Genomic DNA, 21,729 nt, shown 5'->3' with positions numbered 1-21,729 from the left:
TGTCAATAAAACCAGCTGAAATTCATGTCCCTAAAGAGCCCTGGCGAACGTCTACACGCAGAGAGAACGGCTGACGACGGCGGTGTTTAGCAGAGCATTGATTCCTCTGAAGCGTTTATTCTCCGTTAATAGGACTGTCTCAGGGACACTCCGGCTCTATCATCCACCTCTTCTTCCTCCATCTATCTGCCCCGTCACCCCTCCCCTCTCCCTCCCTCCCTGCACACACTGATTCAGTGGGTTATTTCTCCGCCTAATGACCTTCCTCTACATGCTGCATTTTGTAACACTCAACAATGACTGACTGCTCAGCAGCTCTTTCTACTCATTTGACCTGAAGTACATCTATGCATTTTTCCATTTGTCACCCTATGGCCGTATTCTTCTTCTTATCATAATTATTACATATGCTGATTTTTTTCAAGAGCTGAAGATCTCTACAGTGGCATCAGGACTTTGGTAAACAATTTACCCTCTTATTATAACCACTGAATGCTGTAATACGTTTGAGTTGAATACCAAAAAATAAATGAAATACTTTTGCTCCTCTGAAATAGATTAATGTTTGATCGCTCTAATGGAAAAAAAAAAAATGTATCAATGTAACTTGCTCATAAAAGCTATGGTTAGATTAAGTTTCTGAATCATTATTTTCGTATTTCTCAGCCTGCTCCTGTAGATTCCTCTCGTACAACATCAGGAGGATTCATGAAGCAGCCCACTAGGTGTTCTACCACCAACCTGGACAACTGCAACTCCCTTCTGGGTGGAGCCCCTGCGTCTACCATCGGACCTCTGAAGCTACTCCCGAACTCCGCTGCCCGTCTGGTGTTCAACCTCACAAGAGAGCTTCAACATGATTTCTCTCCTGCTTTCACTCTACTAGCTTCTAGTTGCTGCTTGCATCCAGTTCGGGATGCTGATGCTGATGCTGGCCTACAGGGAAGTGAAGAGGAATGCTCCTTCCTACCTCCAAACCATTGCCATCTGTGCAATATCAAGAATCTGTGCAATCCACTGTGCAATACAACAATTATTCTGACTGTATATTTATGATATTTTAGTTATTGTGGATATTAACTTTTTTTAACTTAATATTCTTTACTGTGTTATTACTTATTTATAATACTTGTTTTGATCTTGTTTTTTTTTTACTATGTCTCTTGTTTGCGCTATCCTCTATGCTGCAGTAATCCTGCAAATTTCCCTGCTGCGGGACTAATAAAGGATTATCTTATTTTATCTTATCTTATCTTACCATTGTCAAACTATTCATTCCGGCCTGCTCCACCCCTTGATGTTTCGCTGTCCTGTCACTCAGAGCACCTTGCAGTTGCTCATTTTGGTAAAGGGTCTTCTCTGTTCTGCCCCTAATGATGGAAAGAACTCCCCACTGAAGTCAGGATTTTGTGGTCACGGCCCAACTTTCTCCACAGCCTCACTTAGCTGCTTATTTAAAAAGGTTGCACTTCCACTTCCATTTAGTTCTTTTTGAGTTCGAATGCACTTACTGTAAGCCGCTGTGCACAAAAGTGTCAGTCAAATCAATGTTAAATAAATGTAATGCAATAGGTTGACTTGTGTTCTTTCCCCTCACTCCAGGCACCAGCTTCAGAGCTGGACTTGACCCTGTGGCTGACTGAGTGAGGTAATGCATTTCCCTACAGGGATCAATAAAAGTTTAAATTCCATCTCACACCCCTGCTTCTGTGAGCATCTCTTCCTTTTAGTTTTCCCTCGTCTGGTCTATTTATATCAGCCCCTGTGTCCATCCATCCGTTAAATCGATACGTATATTGCAGATGCCTCTCGTCTAGATTGTAGTATGAATATTCTTCACGCATTTGTCATGATCTTGAGATTTTGGTTCGAAAACTCACACACACAGCAGCTTCAGTGGGTTTGAAGAAGGAATAGGTTGTAATTTATCGTTAAGTGAAGTCCATAAACCATTTCCCTTATATCAGAATACGACAGGGGGATATTTATCACAGATACACACACGTGTGCGCACAAACACGCACTCACACACACATACATACACACACACACACACACATCTGCTGAAAAGGCATTCTATTAAAACAAGGAAAGGTGCAGAGCTAGTCAGATCCCCAGCTATGAAGTCAGAGAGCAAATAAATTATGGAAATAGACTCTGACACACTCTCTCCCTCTAAAACACACGCACACACACACATACGAACACATATTCACAACATGTTTGATTTACTCGCGCTTTGAGTGTGTTTTTTATGTAGGCGGGGTTTGTCGTAACTCAGCGTGTGTTGCTACTTAAATTCACTTTTTTTGCATATCACTTTTCAGACTTTAAATAGAGGACAAGGACATGTGGACATGCTCCATTTTAAAGACATGAGAATACAGAAGTAGACACGAGCAGTATGTGTTTCTTTATAAAAAATAAAAAAAAAAACATGCATTTAGGAGCATTTCTAGTTCACATCGACTGACTAAATAGTTCAAACTGTTGAGATGAAAAATGCTCAGGGAGAGGTTTTGTGAGGGTGTTTTGTTTGTGTGTGTGTGTGTGAGTGCATGTACCCGCTATCTGTAAAGAGGAACTCGAGGTGAGTCATGTAGACCTCCCACAGAGGAACACTGTAGCGCTTTGCCAGAGACAGAGCGATTTTGTACACCTCGTCCTCCAGTGTCCTAAAAACACACACACACACACACACACACACACACACACACACACACACACACACACACACACACACACACACACACACACACACACACACACACACACACACACACACACACACACACACACACACACACACACACACACAGAGAGAGAGGAGGAAACTATTATCAAATTGAATCACATTGAAGCAGAAAGAGCCATAACTCCCACTTATATGCATATGTCGTAGGAAAATATGCAGATCAAACAAATTAAACCCACTGCATTGAAGACTATTTACTCAAAGTTTACTCATTCAGTTGGAGAAACATGGTCATGGAGGTGTATTCCTTTAAGTCCACTCCCTACTTACTCTGTGAGGCCGAGGATGGTCTCCTTCTTGTAGTCGGTGTCAGAGCTGAAGCGCTGGACGTCCACTCCGCGGCCCAGCCCTTGTAACACCTGGGCCTGGGTGAAGTCCCTCAGACGCTCGTTGTACACATGCAGCTGGCCGATCAGCTTCTGCAGCTCCTCCGGCCAATCGGAGTACGCAGACACATGCTGTGTGACCAATCGAATCAGCTCCTTCGGGTCAGCCTGTGAAAGGGGGGAATAAACCTCATGTTTACTCATAAAACGATGCTGAATGTGTAATTTCATGCTGGTAGCCTGACAGGGTAATAGGATATGAAGCGGACATTTGTGCTAAAAGCCAAGTTTAGTAATTCTGAGAATTACTCTACTGTGTTATAATATCCTCTGAATAAAATCAAATAAAAACTGGACTTGCAAATCCCCGGCCCTTCGCTGTAGGGGAGTGTTAACATATTGGCTTCTGATTTTGAAAACTGAAACCTTTATAATTCCTGAAAGCTTAACATTTGTCAATTTATATTAATATTCCAATCCATTCCATTGAAACCTCCAGCATCATTTTTGATATAAATAATAAGATGTTATACAGGATGAATATGGAAAGAAAACTAGGTCGAATTTATTGTATTTGCTGTTTTGGACATTTCTACTGCTACTGTTGTGCTACTGGAACCACTGCCGAAAGCGTTACGTTAAATTGTTTTGGAAAGAAAGAAATCGGGTTTGGTTTCAATTACAAAGTTTTTTTTTTTTTTTTTTTTTAAGAGGTAAAATCACAACTGTCCCCCTTTTCTTCAATTTAGGGGAACGCCTAAACTCCTCTGGCCCTGGTTTGAAAAAAAGGGGCTGAAGTAGATCCAAATTAAATCCAAAGTATAATATTCCCAAACACACAAAATATATAGAAATAAGACTGTATAATACAGCAAAATGTAATCAAGCTTAATCCTTCCATCTCTTGACAAATCAATGGCAATCATCAAATATCTAATTACATTTTTGCTACTTTCATACACCCACATTTCATCTGAAGGCAGAAGCTTATCTTGAGGTAATGATATTGGAGAATGAAAAACAAAAAGGTAGAAGCAAACAAATTTGTTTATGCTATCAAGTTTAACTTTTAATACCTGGTACACTGCACTGTAAAAATGGGTTAACGAGAACCTTACGCAATGCTTTATACATTAGTTAGATACAAAAAAAACCTAAACAGTGCATTAAATGTAAAGTCGAGCACACTGAGATAAACAGTTGGTGGCGTTTATACTCAGGTCAGGTGTCATGAAACCATTGAAGTGGAAGAGGGTGCAGCGAGATGACGTAATTGAAAAAGCTCCAGTTAAACCTCATAAGAGGAAAAACCATGTGAGAATGTGATTGAAATATGGTATTTACATTTACCTTACATTTTATGCTCCATCATGGTATATTCGCAGCCGAGTCTGTTTTCATAGCACTTTGTCACACTTTTGATTTTATCTTAACACTAACTCTTCTACCTCAGCCATGTGTTATATAGTTATGTTTCCTTGGTGCCGTATGTTACTCTCTGTATATAATTTAACTGAACATCCAGCAGAGAGATCAACAGGTTCTCTTTCTTACTACCATTATTTGCTTCCAATCGCAGTTCTTACTCATAGACCATTACAGGAAGTGCACCACGCTGTACAAGCCATAAATGAACTGCCCTTAAGGCTCATCATTAAAGTCTGTGACACACCGGGATTCAAACACGCTACACTGAGTGTTATCTAGAACTTCACAGGTCCTTTCGCTGCTTTGCAGTGGCAAACTAATGAAGCAATTTTTTATTTTTTTTTTAAATTGAAAAAAATCTGAATTCGGCAGCAAAAGGTAGGGGAAGGCAAAACGTCCTGACCCTACCTCTATAACTCCTAAAATTTGCTTCCAGGAAGACATTGACTGAGTCACCCCAGTTAAATCAGGCACCTCAATATATGCCTATTTTCCTGCTCGCCTGGAAAATCTGGGTAAATGTACCAGGAACCATAATTGCAAGCGTGATTCAGGCCTATGGGGAATTTGACGGTGGATACACAGTTATGATTGAGAATGTCACGGGCAGGGAGCGGTAGCTGAATGTTGTATCGCTCTCATCACCTCTGTTCTAATTAAATGAGCTCCTGAATTTGGTTTTTGGCATCTTATGTGTTGTCGCCCAGCAGGACGAGATGGTTTATTTGTTGATCTTATTTGCATAAGGTAATTATGGCTGCTGGAAATGTGTGAGCTCAAAAAACCTGAGGGGTGTGTGTGTGTGTGGGTGTACGTGTTTGTCTTTGTGTCTCTTCCTGCTCTCTGCATGTGTGTGTGTGTGTGTGTGTGTGTGTGTGTGTGTGTGTGTGTGTGTGTGTGTGTGTGTCTTTAGATGTGGCTTTGGAGGCAGTCATGGTGGCAGTTCAAAAAGCAGGACAGGAGGGAGAAGGAGGAGAAGAGTTATAAAGAGCAGAATATTAAAAGTGTAGGGAGTCAGTGGGGGGAAGAAATAAGCCGGGAGATTGGAGCAGGAGAGTAATGGAGGGGGGGAGGAAAAGTAGGGTGGTATTTGTTAATGCCTGCATCATTTAAAAAAGAAATTCAGAAAGAGGAAGAATGACACACGAAGGAGAACATCAGGAGAGAGAAGAAAGTCTACTGGCACTGTGATGGACAGGCCGGTGTTTGAAGAACTTTATTGAAATAAGTCTTTCATGATGAAATTCTGTTTGCATTCTCCCTCTCCCTCTGTCCGTCATTCATCTACAATAATTTGTCCTTTGGGCTAGCTGGATTGAGTCTCCCATAACCTCTCCAAACATTGTTTTTCCCTTGAATCTCTAAAATCCCCTCCTCTCTCATTACCGAAGAATCCCCGAAATCCTTCCTCTATCGAATAAGTATTCTCTGCGATCCCAATTTAGTCTTCAAATTAAGCAAGGACAACACTCGCATCCCTCATTTTCTCTTCATCTTATTTAATTACTTGCTTATTTAATTTCAAAGTATCTTAAAAAGCCACTTATAGTCTCTCTTCTAAAGGGGGGGGTGTATAAACTGTATGTTAAGTATAATTGCATAAGGTAGCGTGTGATGTTGCACAGCTGGGAGGAAGCCAGTTCCCCCCCATCTCCCCTTTAAGCTATTCCACCGCTGCCACAGGCTCTTTTCTCTACGCTCCCCTCCTTCCTGTGATTCTGCTTAAGAGGGATCAGTGTAAAAATAAAAAATAAAGTCTACGTCTCGGTCTCAAATCTTTTCATCCACGCTTGCTTTCTCATTTCACTCTTAATGTCCCAAGTTACTGAATCTCAGTCACAACCTTGCAACCATGTAATCTCCTCTTGCCTTTTCCAAAAGCTGTCTGGTTAAAGACGTGAACTAAAATAGTATTTTAGTAACACTTTCAGTTTGTGAATGGTGTCATAGTAATCAACTTAATCTCAATATTACATAACCAGTGTCGTTTTCGCCTTTACCACCCACTGTTTCAACTGGGATTGCTAATGCGCTGTATAAATCTTTTATAGGCTGCCAATATTATCAAAATATATATTAATATGACCGTGTTATATATGTATTGACAGATTAGACTCTCCTCATTTTAGTCATTATTGTACGTTTGTAAAAGAGCACTGTATTGTATTAAATCCAGGTCAAATCGTGGCAGAGTATACGCCTAAAATATTAACAAGGCGTAAATCTACAGCCAATTTACATTGCATATAGTTGTTTGATGCGATATCAATACTCAGAATACTGTTTAGAGTACCTTTAAGCATGTTAGCATGCTAGCATTTGCTAATAAGCACTTTGGATTTTGTGCCAACCCAACATGTTGTTGTGGAGATATTTCACTTAATAAGAGATACATTTGATCTGCTCTTAGCGTTACGTCGGGGATCACCAAAGTTGTTAAGATTCCTCCTCTGAGGAGTTTGAATATTTTTATACAATGTCATTAAAATCCTACAAAAAAGTTTTTGAGAAATTTAACTCAAGATTGTCAGCCTAATGGTTGCTCGTGGAGAAGTCATTAGGATTCATCCTCTGTGGACCATGAATGTCTGTGCAAAACATCATGGCAAAAGATGTCTGATGGTTTTTCGGAATATTTCTGTTTGGACAACAGACGGGCAAAGAAAAACGTTCTAACCATCCCTAAGGTTTTCCTGCTAGTGTGCAAAAAATACCATGTCTCCCTACCTTCTCATCAGACTGGCAGTCCAACGATTTAATAAGTCCTCGTCTAAATTCATATTAATTGCAATGGTGTTACAATCAAGACAGTCCATTTGCTTTCAATTAGATGAACGATCCCAAAAAGGGGTTAGAGTGTGTCATCTCATCATCAATGCTCCAAACTCAAACATACAGCCTAGTTTCAAACACATTGTCTCTGTGAGTCTCTGTGTGTGGTAAGGAGATAGAGGTTACATGAATTCCCTGTCAAGCGTGTAAGCTACTAATGGTCTTATTGAGTTATGTTTATATCACGCCTAACACTTAGCTATACAGCCAGTGGCCTCATTAGCACTAATTCTGCAAAGGGGTGTATACAGCATGTGCACATTATTAGGCATTATGTAAGGGGGAGAGAAACAGATTTTAAATGATCACTGCATAAACAAGCTCGGCTGCACTGTGGGTCATAATACACCATGAAGGGGAATGATCAAAAGCCTGCCAAGTAGACTACTAAGACACGACCAGGGGGAGCCGGAGTAACTTAGAACAATCAACCCCAGTGCATCAAATCAAAGGTTGAGAGACTACACAGTCTCAAACCTTCACTGTCAACTGCAACAGTGCATTAGGAGTGCATATCTCTCTAATGGGGCCCTTTCTACAGCTACTCTGCTCCACAGAGCTCCCATGGGTAAAATATAGACTGCTAATGATTGCGGTACAAGGGTTCAATTTGTACAAGTGCACAATTTGTACAAAAAGGAGGAAAGCAAAGTCATTGAGTTTGCGGTGCTTTTCAGTGATGGGGTAGTCATTCAGTCTAACTCATTATTCCAATCAATTCAACAAAAGGGAGTTTGCGCAGTGGTCCGGCACATCCAAGATCAGCTACAGCACACGGCAGCTTGAAACCTGTTGTGGCCATGAAATGAAATTAAAAGAAATAATAATAAAAGCATCTGCGATGACCACAGGCAATGTGAAATGTCACTAGATGTAAGCAAAGTGCTGTTTTATCATGTACTCTCGACGCTATTAGGGAAACACTTTCAATTTCCGACTGGCGAGTGCTTTAGGAAACTTTGTGCTTTATTTTTTCCAATCTGAAAAACGTAACACTCTGTCCACACTGTTCAGATTTCCTTCAGGACGAATTGTAAACCAAATTGATATACTTAATAAAAGGTGAAAATATTATTTCCAGTTTACTGCCTCGCCCAGAGTACATGGTGTGAAAGCAAAGCATCTAACAAGAATTTGTGGGCTTTAATTACAAAAGGAAGTGTCATAATGAGATGTACCCTACAGTCTCACTCTGTGTGTCTATGCTTTAACTGGGTTTTGCTTTTGTGCACCAAGAGTGCGAGTGATCAATACTCAGTGAGAGAATGGCGACTGCAGGCAAAGATAAATGGTTGAGTGAAAAATCGCAATCTCTTTAGTCAGCACATTGCCGAACGTTGGCTCCACATTCACGGCTTCGACTATGCTAAGCACCAGGATTCTGACACACACACACGCACACGCACACACACACACACACACACACAGACCTCACACACTGAAACACTGACAGGTAAAGGTAAACAGATCTGAACACTTGCATAAGCATGGACTATTGTGCACTACTGTGTAAACACCAGCAGCAGAACAATTACGGTAAAGAGCGTTTCTTTGTCGCAAACGAGCACTTTAGTCGATGTAATGAAAACTTCCGTTGCGAGCAAGTGGAAATCAGCTCATTATGCCTTGGGGAATAATGGAAACCCAGCATCCATGTCATTGAGCCTGGTGCTGCTCAGTTATGCCTGGGAGCCGTAATCATATGGGAAACTGTCAGTTAGACTTGAAAGTCAATAGTGGGCAACAGAATCTTCAAGAGGCAAAAAGCTGTTTGTTGTAACGAGGGGATTGTATCTGTGTTCCCAAGGTCCCATGTACTTGACTTTAGGCATTGATAGAAGTATAAATGTAAATTTAAACCTTTCAAACTGCATTTGAAACGTCCATCTTGCTTTGTTATTATGCAATTTGAATTGCAAAGATAGCCCTTACAAATATCTTATGAAAGGACCCTGGTAACATACAGTAAAGGGAATTACAAGACTTAGCAAGACTGAAAGGACAATATTTTAGTTCACTTGCTTAAAAAACATGGGTAAACAAGCATCACAACACCTTAGGACTTTACTTTTAATTGTAGTATTGTGAGAGCCGAGAGATATTAGAGTGATGCATGGACAAGTCCGAATAAAAATGCTAAATATGACTGAATCAGCCTCAAGTTAATCACCAATTTTGGTAAATGTACTGGGTAACTATTTGGACATAAATTAAAATAGCATTTAAGGGATAAAGGTAAAGTAGGAAGAGAGGTAGAAGAAAAAGAATGACAGGGTTTTAAATAAAAGGATCACTTTCAATTTATTCGACTCGGTTCATTTTCATAGTTTCAATTGGTTTTGACAACATACTCACCAAAGGATTAATCAGGCAGGGGAACGTGGCAAATTTACCCCCAAAAATGTCCAGCAAAGCAGAAAAACATGAGCAGTCTTACACACGTTTATCCAAGTTTGTTTGGCTAACCTGGGGGTCTATTTAAAACCTGCAGAAGGTAATCTGTAATTTTGTAATTGAACCCATGACGGTTGGGCACACTATGTGCATGACATGAAAATGAAGATATCAATCGATCCTCGACTTCCTTTTAGCATTGTTGCCACCCCCCCCAGAAATCAGTGATTAACTTGGTGATGATTGTGTTATTATTTCCAATTAGCCAAAATGAATAATTCAAAAACAAAACCAAATCTTAAAAAAGGCTCAATTATCCTTCGATGAGGTTCTAGGCCCTGTTTTTCTTTTGTTGTGCATGCTCTCCTTGTGTTTTTGTTGCTTTCCATCCACAGTCTCAATACATGCATGTTTGGTTCCCTCTGTTACTCCTGTGACTGTCACCATATGTAACGTATTACTGTCAGGAGTCGGAGCAGCATACATTTTTACAATTTGTGCTGAGGTTTATCATATGTGAGATTTATGAATATGTGTGTACTGCATGTGTGTTTTATGGGATTTTTATTTAATCAAATTCAATTTAAGGAATTGTTTTAATATTTTCTTTGCAGGCGGCGTCAGCTCCAAAACCTTTCTATGTACAGAATAGTGAGGAGAACAGGCTGTTGATTGAGGCTTTAAAAACACGCACAAAGACCTCGATAAACCCTCAGAGAGTTGTGTTCCTATTTGAAACTGAATGACTTCGCTGTCTTGAGTGTTTGGTGTCTTATTGCTTGGGTATAAAATTATGTGATAGTGACAAGAGAAACCGAAAGACATGAGAGTAATTGAGACACCGTGTTGCTGCTCCTCAAGTGGAGAGTGGGAAACACTTGGAGACAGCTTGACACACCACAACCCACGGACTCAAATACACCACCCGCTGTCACACAAAAACAGATCTAACACACGACACACACATAGATGTAGAAAAACTATTAAAAAAAACACATGCTTGTGTATAATTCTCCCTCCAAACTTGCAATGCAAATCAAGCACGTGCGAGATATTTTGATGCAGCCTGTCATACATATCTTCAAAAGAAATATCACACGCCGTACAACATGTGCCCTTAAAAGATAAGAGAAAGCAAGAGATCTCAAAGGAAGCACAAGAGAAATGTATAAAGTATGCAGAGTCAAGATAGTATTGTGGACGGACAGGCCCGAGATTTGACAAGAGCGAGACACGTCTACGGGGTGAACATAATCTGAACAGTGTAGGAGGAGGAACGATAGCAGAAAGAGAAACATAATGTGGGAAGAAAGAAGCCTGTGGAGACAAGTAAAAACAGAACTGTCATGCCGACAAAGCAATTCATTTAACTGACAGAGAAAAATAAATAAGGAAAGGGAAAGGAAATGTAAGGAGAACACACTGGGGGAGAAAAAAAGCAGGAGTAAAAAGTATAAAAAGATGGTGGATATGGAGAAAGAAACGAGGGTAGAAGGGTTGAAAGGTTTTCTTCCCTCTCAGTGTTAAGAGTAAAAGTTGCCACTCATCAATAAGAGCTGAGTGAAGGCAAGACCTGGAACACAACGATAACAAGCACACATTCTGGTAGAAGCACACTAAAGAGGAAAAAAAAAAAAGTCAAAAGGAAATGACAGATAAAAAAGAAGAAATGAGCTAAAAGTGAAGGCACAACTGCCAAAGTGTAGAGCGGAGGAGGGAAAGCGGTATATGTTTTTAAGTTAATGGACTTGAACTTCACTTTAGGCAGGAAGTTGGAGAGTGATTACTGCCATTAGGTTTGCAGGGAGGACGTGTGTGTGTGTGTGTGTGTGTGTGTGTGTGTGTGTGTGTGTGTGTGTGTGTGTGTGTGTGTGTGTGTGTGTGTGTGTGTGTGTGTGTGTGTGTGTGTGTGTGTGGGGATGAACTTCTGCTGTTGATTATAACTTGTTGATGTGTGTGTGTGTGTGTGTGTGTGTGTGTGTGTGTGTGTGTGTGTGTGTGTGTGTGTGTGTGTGTGTGTGTGTGTGTGTGTGGGGATGAACTTCTGCTGTTGATTATAACTTGTTGATGTGTGGGTGAGTGTGTGTTTTTGTGCACAGCTCTAACCTTGAATGTCAACTGGGATACACTTATCCACTTCTTCTGCTGGCCTCTTTCCCTCTTCCGTTTTATTATTTCAACATTTACCCCCCCCCCCCCCCCCCCACCGCCCCCTCCTTCCACCTAGGCTAAAGCCCATGAGAGCCACCGTCCACTCAAGGAAAAGGTCAGAACCATTTCTTCTTGTATTCTCCACCTTATCAACCCTGCCGCCACTCTGCTCTTCTTCCTCGTCCCAACTTGTGTGTTCTGATCTCTTGCTCTTTTCTGGTTTGCATATTTTTCTCCCTTTGTGAGAAAAAAAACTTAAAATACAGCAATGTGACCGGTTGTGGCTACTTATGGCTTATATTGTTGCAGAAAAAAAACATGTGACATTAGCGTAGCCAACATATCCGACAAATGCATTTAATTTGCAGTTTGCGAATGGTGGAATTTCATCTAATCTAAAGTGTCTGGGAGACAGTGCATTATGCAAAAAATAATTAAGACGTCTGGGGAAATAAAATCAATTTACACATATATTAACACAATGACACAGACACAAACAGAAGCGTATAGACACATATTTCAGGGCTGGGTTTTGATTAAAAGCATAAGTAAGTGGATTACTATGCTGATGAGTAAAAGGACGATTATAGTTATTTCCCAGTTTGTTCCATTCTGATGCTTTTTGACCGTTCCATCAGTGTGAAGCTTTTTGTATTTCCACTTCGCCACGAACAATGCTCTGCGTCCATGAAACCAAATGGTTTTTGAGCAAAAAAGGTGAATACAATTTTTTTTCAAAGCACTGAGAAAAAAATCAAAATGCTTACAATGACTCAGATTTCTGATTATTTGTAGCTTTAACCTGTTCAGTCTTACAGTCCCACTGGCATGACTGTCATAAAAAGTCAGTTAAATTAATAAATGATAACTTTGCAAATCTAAATGCTATTTGAAGCAACAAAAAAAATGAAGTTAAATAGATAAGGGTTTAAATTTATGTATTTGGATCCTGTGCAGTGTATTGGACATGTTAGCTTAGCTAAAATAAATTAGTTATAAAGCATTTAACAAGTTTCATATCATGTACGACATGAAGAGATTTAAATAGATGTAACCTTTCCCTCTGCTCTGATCGCAACAGCTGTCTGCCCTGAAGCCACTGTCTCGCTCTTACTCCCTCTCTTTTGCTCAACCACACACACACACACACACATACACACTAATCACTACACCATTGAGCCATGATCATATGCATCAGTGTTGATGGAAAAATAGATCAAAAATACTACTGGATATACGTTTGCTGCTTACCTAGACATAGAAATCTAGACAGGAACAATTCCTAATCCCTAGCGGTAACACGATTGCAAACTAAAGAGGCTTTTGATCAAGAGGAGTGAGGAGACAGCAGTCAATGACGGTATAAAGCAGCAAATAAAATATAATTTGTATGAATCAACGCAACTTCGAGAGTCCCTTGAGCATACAGTCCCGAATGAGCACAAAAACTATTAGGCTGATGGGTCCAGTAGCAAGCAAGATAAGCCATGGAAAGACAGACAGATGCACAAATGACACACACACACACACACGACCGAACACATAATCTCCTATCAGTTTTAGGCTTGGTAAGGATAATAAAAAGATACTTCATTTCTGGTCACTTTGCCATTTACTTTTAAAAGCAATACACACCAACCTGCCCACTATTGCTCTTCTAGTTCCTCCAGTAACCCCGCTAACAGACTTGAAACCGGGGTGACGCAGCGTTTTGCTGTGATTGTCCCTGGATGTGAAATGCTCTGACTAAAAAAAAGGCCAAAACAAGCACTGAGCCCCTCGGGTTTCCAGAAAATTCTTCAAAACCCATCTGCTCAAAAAAAAAATCAATCTTTTTGGTCTGCTGTTAAAGCAACAGCTTTTAAACTTTTGGACTTTGTTTTATCTCCGTGACAAAAACCTAATGTTTGTTGCCTGTATCTTATTATGTCTAGCTTTTTTATCACTTTGGTCAAGCTTAAATTATCTGTGAATTTGTGCTGGGCAATTCACAGCACTTTGGGTTAAAGAAAAGCATCTCATGTACAGAACTTTCTACCAAGCATCCTTCATATCAATGTCACATTTGAGACTCCGTCACCCTCCCACCTCTGCATTCTAACCCAATACCTCCATTCACACAAACACCCACACACATAATTGGTATTCCATGCTAACCTGGTAGAGAGCGTGGTTCTTGTCCTTGAAGCAGGGTATGAGGAGAGAATAGATCTGCAGGGAGTAGTAGTAGGCAGCCAGCTGGAGCGACAGGGCAGAATGACACTGTTTCTCGAAACACCTGTTGGCATCCAGTACCTGCATGGACAGCATGGAAATACATGTATAAGTTAGTGGTGGGGGAAAAAAAAAAAAAAGCAAATTTACTCCACTATATTCCAAAACTTAATCCACTGAACTAATAATAATGTCCAAAAAAATAAGCAATTCAAAATAAAAACATGTTCAAAATTCAGTAGACCAAACTCAATGTCCTCATTGTGTCAAATCATGCAGAACTCACAGTCAGTAACGTCAGTCTAATCCGGGTGGAGTTAACAAACTGTCCAAGAAATATCTATGTTATATCCACTCCATCAGTTTAGTGATTCACTGGAGACGTGTGTTAAGGCTCATGAGGGATCTCACTATCTAGCACTTGAACACAATGTACCGCAGAAGGTTTCTCCGTCTTACATTTCATTTTCTCAGCTTTACTGCTCCTCTGACAGCTGAGACAAGATGGACAAGGGGCCTCATATTGTGATGTGGGAATGTTTTTAGTATGTGTGAATGCTGATTGAGAGGCATGAAAATATGCCACATGTCATGCTTGTGATGAACTGCTAATGTTGTATATCATTCAGCAGCATTACGGCGGTGCCTTTTAAGTGCGACTTTGATTTGACGCGCTGATGATGCAAACTGTATAACACAATAGCTCATCTAGAAGGGTTGGGAATATGGACTCTCCTCAGCCATCTGCTAGAGTCTCATTGAAATATAATCACACTTATATCACCAGATTCTGTTGGTGTCTAAAATGCAGCTCACTGTGCCTGTGTGTGTGTGTGTGTGTGTGTGTGTGTGTGTGTGTGTGTGTGTGTGTGTGTGTGTGTGTGTGTGTGTGTGTGTGTGTGTGTGTGTGTGTGTGTGTGTGTGTGTGCAACTGTGTGTCCACCTACCTGAGGCAGGGCCAGTAAGTAGGACAGAGCCAGCATCATGTCCCTGGGAAATGCATCGTTGGCCAGCTGCAGCAAAACTAGAAAAGGATGGAGGGAGAGAGAGAGAGGGAAGAAAAGACTTTACCTAAAGCACTGAGGATTAACAACCAACCCTCCCCTTCTTGGACGAGTTTCATCCCACGATTGTTGAATACAGACGACAATGCCTGTCAGAACACACCTCTCTGTGGGCCAGACAAAAGGAAAGGGAAGGTAAAAATAGAAGGGTGATGAGAAGAAAAAAAAAAGGGGGGAAACAAAGTCAAGAAGCGTCATTAAAAATCCCCCCTGAGTTCTGGGATTGTGTCCATCTTCTCGCCGGGATATTGTGGACATGACTGTGAGCTGTGTGTTTGCATATGCTGTGTACAAATGTTGGTTGGTTGGTTGTGTGTGCACGTGCATGTGTGTGCACGTGTTACGGTTTCCTGCACGGGGGAGTATTCATTATTCAAAGAGTAAGTACATGCATACTTCTAATAAGTGCTCCTCAGATGAGTCCAAACTTCATCTGAGTGCACTTTAAAGTCGAATCCCCCTGAATGACAAATTACCTTATGCATATTGACTGCAAAGTTTGATCAGAAGAATCCTGAAATATCTTTCTTTAACTGCTTTTTGACTTCTATATGAACCCCTGATTTGGCAGAGCAGGACATGTCGACTGTGAATAAGCAGTGTGTGACTAAAGGTCAGAGTGTCCTTAAACTCATGTACGTGACTGTTTTGTACAAACAGCAAACGGACACGAAAAAAATACTGAAACTTTGGAAAGCTACTGCCAATTATGCTAAGCAGTGCTAAGCATTAAGCCTCACAAAGAGAACAAAAACTGTTTTTTTTTTTGTTTTTTTTTTACAATCGACCAAACCTTTTCATCAAGCTGCATCACTCTCGTATGCAATGTGCTTTTAATGTTCTGCAGCTGTGAACTGCATTTCAATTTGTGTGTCTATTGCATTGTGGGACAATAGTATGCATTAACAGGCTCAAAACAAGCTCAAACAATCAAGTACACTTATGTAAAGCTACATTTCCATGGTACTAGTATTACCACATTATTATCAGACATAATGTCATTTAGAATATTCCCCCCACGTCTTCGTTTTGTGCTGCATATTAAGGGAATTATTTAAAATGTACTGACATTATCCTCTAGGTATGATGTCAAGGCTGTGTGTAACATTGGCTTATATTAAAAACAAGATGAGCCCCATGAATTTGCAACTTTCATATAATTGGAAATGCAGCCGCCATTATTCTCAACCAGGAAAGATGCCGAAAAAAATGTGGGGTGAAAGCAGAAACATTTCAACACATCAATTTTTACTTGACAAACTACAGACATGGCGGATTCGCACAGGATTAAGATCAAAGAAGGCTGTTACAATTATTACAAATAACTTCAGGTCCCCAGGTAATACTGGTCCCATGCGAATAAGGTTTAATACAAAAACTGCTTAGAGTTAGTATGGAATATGGAATTGGGAGACAGCCCAATAGTGTTTTCGTTGTCCTTAAGGCTAATGGGATTTGGAGTCTGGACGGGGCTTTTGGCACTGGGATGGACTTTTGTCAAACTGCAAACACAAGGACACACAATCACTCACACACTCACTCACACACACACACACAATTATGATTAAAAGTAGATGAACACCGAACAAAGTAAACACACAGACTCCCTCAGTTCATCACTCACTCAGTGTGAGGAAACAGGGGGAGAGAGAGAGCAGAGAGAAGCAGAGGCAGACAGAATCACTTTGTAGTCTCAGACCCAAGGAGAACAAAAAGCCTGTGTTGGTGATAAGAGCCCCGAGACAAAATGGGACACAGAGTGGAAGAAAAGTGGAGCATGGACACTTGGAGAAAGGCGGGGGGGGAAACGACACAAACCGTGGAACAAAATGCACACAATATTCATATGTGCGCACACAGGTTGATACCTGACGTATGCAGTTGGAGGTTGTGTGTGTGCATGTGTGAGGCGGAGTGATGCGCCAGCTTAAAGAGCCATAACAGCTCTCTTAAGCAGAGTGCCCACTCCCCCCCCCCCCCCGGGTTTCAATGAGCTACACCTCAGAATGAGCTGATTACACGCCTCTCTAAAGCCACTGATACCATCGGGACAGGAATTACCGGAGGGGTAAACACACACACACACACACACACACACACACACACACACACACAGCATACATTACAGGGACACAGGAAAACAGACACACACACACACACACACACACACACACACACACACACACACACACACACACACACACACACACACACACACAGAGAGAGAGAAGATAACCCGGACTTAAAAGCATACATTATTGCTGCTTGTGAGGGAGAGAGGAAAACAGACACGGTGTATGTGTTTGTGTGTGTGTCTATACACACACACACACACACACACACACACACACACACACACACACACACCACACACTCCTGCTTCTGTGTCAGCAAAATCAGGCACATAGTTAGCGGGATTGTGAGACAGTGACTTATTACTATGTCACCTGTGCATGCAGTGTGAAAAACAACTGATTATGGCCTGGTCAACATGCGGCCAATGGCAGAACTACCTGCTATATGTATGTGTGTGTGTGTGTGTGTGTGTGTGTGTGTGTGTGTGTGTGTGTGTGTGTGTGTGTGTGTGTGTGTGTGTGTGTGTGTGTGTGTGTGTGTTTCGTGTGTGCACCAACTGCCTGTTTCTGCACTTTACTCAGCTCAATCCCATTGGAGTCACTTTCCACTGGTGTCATCATTAATTACCTCCACCTTATCTGGGCCAGGTGAAAAAAAAAAAAGAAAATCAATATATTTATATTCTTAAAGGCCATCTCCTAGTCTGTTTTTTGAGGACGGCCGGCGTTGCGGTGCCGATACGGGGAGTCATTAATCGAAGGTTGTTATCGGACGCGACGCCGTCCACACCGCCTTTTCTCTTTCTCGACACGTCGCAGCTCGGTGGCAGCTCTGCAGGCAAGGTGACTTTTAAGAAGAGAGATATTCATTTGAATGACAACAGAAGAGAGAGAGAGAGAGAGAGAGAGAGCTTGGATCTGGTGGAATGTGTGTTTGTGTGTGTGTATCGACGCATTAGCACTACGGTCAAAGTGTGTGTCTCGCATCCTTCAGTGTCCACATATTAGTATTCAAACACACACACATGCATTTGCTCTTTATTTTTGTAGTGGCATTGATTCTGGCGAGCAGCTGTGATCCATCACGCAGCGTGGCCTTGATGTTTTGACTTGATGCTATCTCTCTGATATCGCCCCGGTGACGTGTCATTATTTACTGTTGCCGCGGGATGCAAGGGTATACATTAATTAATCAATGGGAGGCTATTCTTGCCATGTTGTCCCCGTGTCCACTGCATAAGGGCTCCATGGCTAGACGGATGAGGAGGAGAGCGGGGAAGGGTGATGGAGAAGAGCGAAACCACGCTGCGCTTTCAGCAAGTACCACAGCGTCACTAAGACGGAGCACTAAGAAGCAGCTCGAGTTGCACAACACTCACTCAATCCGACATAACACTCACAGAGCACTTTCTACGTGTTTTTCTTCTTTTTTTTTTAAATAGAATCTGTGAATTTAAATGAAATAAAATTCAGGAAAAGCTTACGAACAAGCCGATGTGAGATGTTGAGTAAAAAAAAAACATATGAAACCAAGACAGATACATGTTTTGATCAGTGTAAAAAAAATCTAAAATGTACGAGTACTTTGCTCACACTGTACGGATCAATCGTCAGGCCACAACATGGGGACCCACAATGAACTGCAACCTGGCACCGCAGTGTATTTTTGTTAATTGACAATTTCAATAAAGTTAATTTAGTCAAGTTGACCACGTCAGAGAGAAAGGCAGCCCTACATTGGGCAAGACTGTGTTCGAATTTGCATACTAACATACTATTCATACTTGGAATGACGTAAAAATGAGAATGTATTGCGTTCTGATTGAACAGATGCATGAATGAGTATAAGATGTAAGATTACTGAAAATACTACCGACCCAAAATGCATTGCGTCTTTTCAGACTCTCCCATAGCTGACCGCGAGGCGGACTTATTAGATAATTAACCGTTGGGATAGTTACGAACAATGGGAGGTGACGTTAAGGTCAAAGAGAAAGATGAAAAGTGGAGGAGCTCTACATAATAGAGATATAAGGAACGGTACAAAACATATCAAGCTTTAAAATCTTTAATAATATCCATTTTCTGGTAAGAAATATAAAATTGAGTGGCAGAGGTAATGTTGATTTACATTTGTGATAAATGATAATTATTAAATGGAAGCTCGGACCGGTAACTTCGTGATGGAAACAGTCATGTGATGTAGAGAAGATGTATTGCTTGAATGTACTTCAGTGTGAACAGGTTGCTGGTAATGCATGATGTACTTAATCGTTACATTGGTTGGCAGTAAGCAGTTCATGCAGATTGATTTTGTATTATGCAGTATGTGGTATGTGGCTTCAAACACAGCTCAATTCTAGACTATGAAGAGAAAGCACAAAAAAGAAGGGAAAAAAATGAAAATATGGAGTCGCAGATGGCTGGAAGATGCAGACAATATGGTCTGTCTGCTCTGCAGCAAAGTTCAGTTATATTTCTATCAAAGCACAGTCTCAGTGGTTACAAAATGTTAAAACACTGCTCCAATATTACTTTAAAACAATCTAGTCTGGAACAGATTTTTTCTTAGCGCAGCCATGCGGAAAATTGAACTGTGGAAAAACCCAAACTGAGCATAAAATGACGACCGGCCTTGCGGAAATTCAGCCCAATTCTAAAAGTAGTCTTTGGCTATCTGGGTTTAAAATACATACGGCTTTTATCCTTTTCCTCAAAGGAAAAAGGCCACTCTATATGTTCTTTATATGCATCAGTATCTGTGCATGTGTAACTGTGTCATATGTGTTTCTGCACGCTTACCCTCCGTAGCAGGAAACAGGGTTTTTCCCTCAGTTTTGGCCTCCGCCAGTTTGCCGGTCCTCAGCAAAACCTCCGCAAAGTTTTCCTGAGGCACGTCTTTGTAGGACGAATACACATCTTGACTCTGAGAGAAAGAACAAAGAAGCGAGAGTGATAAATAAATATCTTATACTCATCATTAAACTGAGGGAATCCCAACAGTAGGGCACACAGAGATGTGATTAAGGTGAGGGATCAGACAGAGGAGAGACGGAGTAAACAAATGAACTTCAGTACTAAATAAAGCCTAAAGTACTAGATAATTCATTTATGGGATTAGTTAGTGTCTGAGAGGTAAACAATGAAATTTTCGCTCTCGCTAGCCTCAGAGCTATCCCTTAAACACACACGATGTCTGCTGTCTATCTCTGACGCTCTCACTCTATCCATCTTTCTGTCTCGTTGCATTTGTCTCTCTTTCTCTCTCAATCAGCCTCTCCCACATTCTTTCATTGTAACTCTTAAGGTAAAAAAACAATCCCATTGATCAGCCCATTCACAGACAGATGGACGTGGGGAGCCATTATTGGGAGACGGATGATGGAAGATGGATGAACGCTGGAGACGGAGCGGAGGAAGGGATTTGGAGAGGCCTATTAAAGTGCCATGAGGAGAGATGTATCGGCGTTCTCCGTTTTCCCTCCGCGTCCACTCTTTAAGCTATCCACATGATTTGTGTCTCTCAGTGAAAAGCCCAGTCATAGCCCAGGGCGACCATTTTCTAGGCATAAAGGTCAAATACTCCTTTTTCTTACTTTTCTCCTTGTCTACCTCCATAACTCCGTCCGTCAGCATCCTTCTCTTTTTGGGGTTTTATGGTATTTATTTCTCCACCCTCCATCTAAAAAATATAGTACTTCTTCTGTTAATGTTAGATTTTTTATTTCCACATCTCCAATTTTGTGTACTGTTATCTTACCATTATTCTTTGGTTTATTATTATTTTCCTGTTAAGTACTATTAGTATTTATATATGCTTTTTGGCATTAACACTACTTAGTCTGAAATCAATATCAATTTTCTCTCAACATTGTTTTTAAAGGGCTTTATACGTCATAGGAGAAAAATAATCTGATTAAATGCCTTAAATCAAGTATTTTTGCTGTAATTGAAGAAGGTTGCTTGAGGTAAAAAAAAAAAACAGGGATGCGGAAGGAAGAAGAATACAAAATAATCAGCCACTCACCAGGTCTACACAGGGATCATCAATGAGTTCCTCATAAAAGGGGCTACATCCTTGACGCTGCAGGTTGGAGTTCTCGTCCTGACTAGTGGCTCCTGCGCTGTGACCCTGAGGAGCCATCAAAACATCATTAAACTTTCACAACATGCCCACAGCACTGTCATCTCTCTCTGTCCCACAGCTCACATCCTCTCCCTTTTTTCTTTTTTTTTTCTCTCTTCAATAGCGAAACGTGCGACCGCGAGCCGCCCTCCCAAATCGCTGCCGAGACGAAAGACGCCATCAATCTCCACGCCGGCGACCACTGAGCCAGTCCAGCCGCCGGCAACCGCCAGATATTGAAATATTCAACAGGCCGGGGCCAATTAATAATGCAGGAGATGAGCTCTTGATTGGTTGTTTTTAGGATGAGGCCTATGAAGTCTATGAGACAGAGTATTTGAGATATATGAAGGCAGGGGCAGAC

The 21,729-nt window shown here is 41.1% G+C and overlaps 1 protein-coding gene across 1 annotated transcript in view; it reads right to left on the bottom strand.

The window, feature by feature from the left end:
• Window positions 1-21,729, bottom strand: part of nbas (NBAS subunit of NRZ tethering complex) — a 151,866-nt gene that overhangs the window by 62,779 nt on the left and 67,358 nt on the right. Inside the window, 6 exon segments of the mRNA XM_054618448.1 lie at window positions 2,565-2,675; window positions 3,026-3,249; window positions 14,044-14,181; window positions 15,048-15,124; window positions 20,042-20,165; window positions 21,267-21,371. Coding sequence (XP_054474423.1) covers window positions 2,565-2,675; window positions 3,026-3,249; window positions 14,044-14,181; window positions 15,048-15,124; window positions 20,042-20,165; window positions 21,267-21,371 — 779 coding nt within the window.

The sequence above is a fragment of the Anoplopoma fimbria genome, chromosome 18 (genome assembly GCF_027596085.1).
Source record: "Anoplopoma fimbria isolate UVic2021 breed Golden Eagle Sablefish chromosome 18, Afim_UVic_2022, whole genome shotgun sequence".
In the NCBI taxonomy this organism is placed as follows: domain Eukaryota; kingdom Metazoa; phylum Chordata; class Actinopteri; order Perciformes; family Anoplopomatidae; genus Anoplopoma; species Anoplopoma fimbria.
Note: the sequence above shows the minus strand (reverse complement) of the source record. Positions and strands in the feature narration are given on the sequence as shown.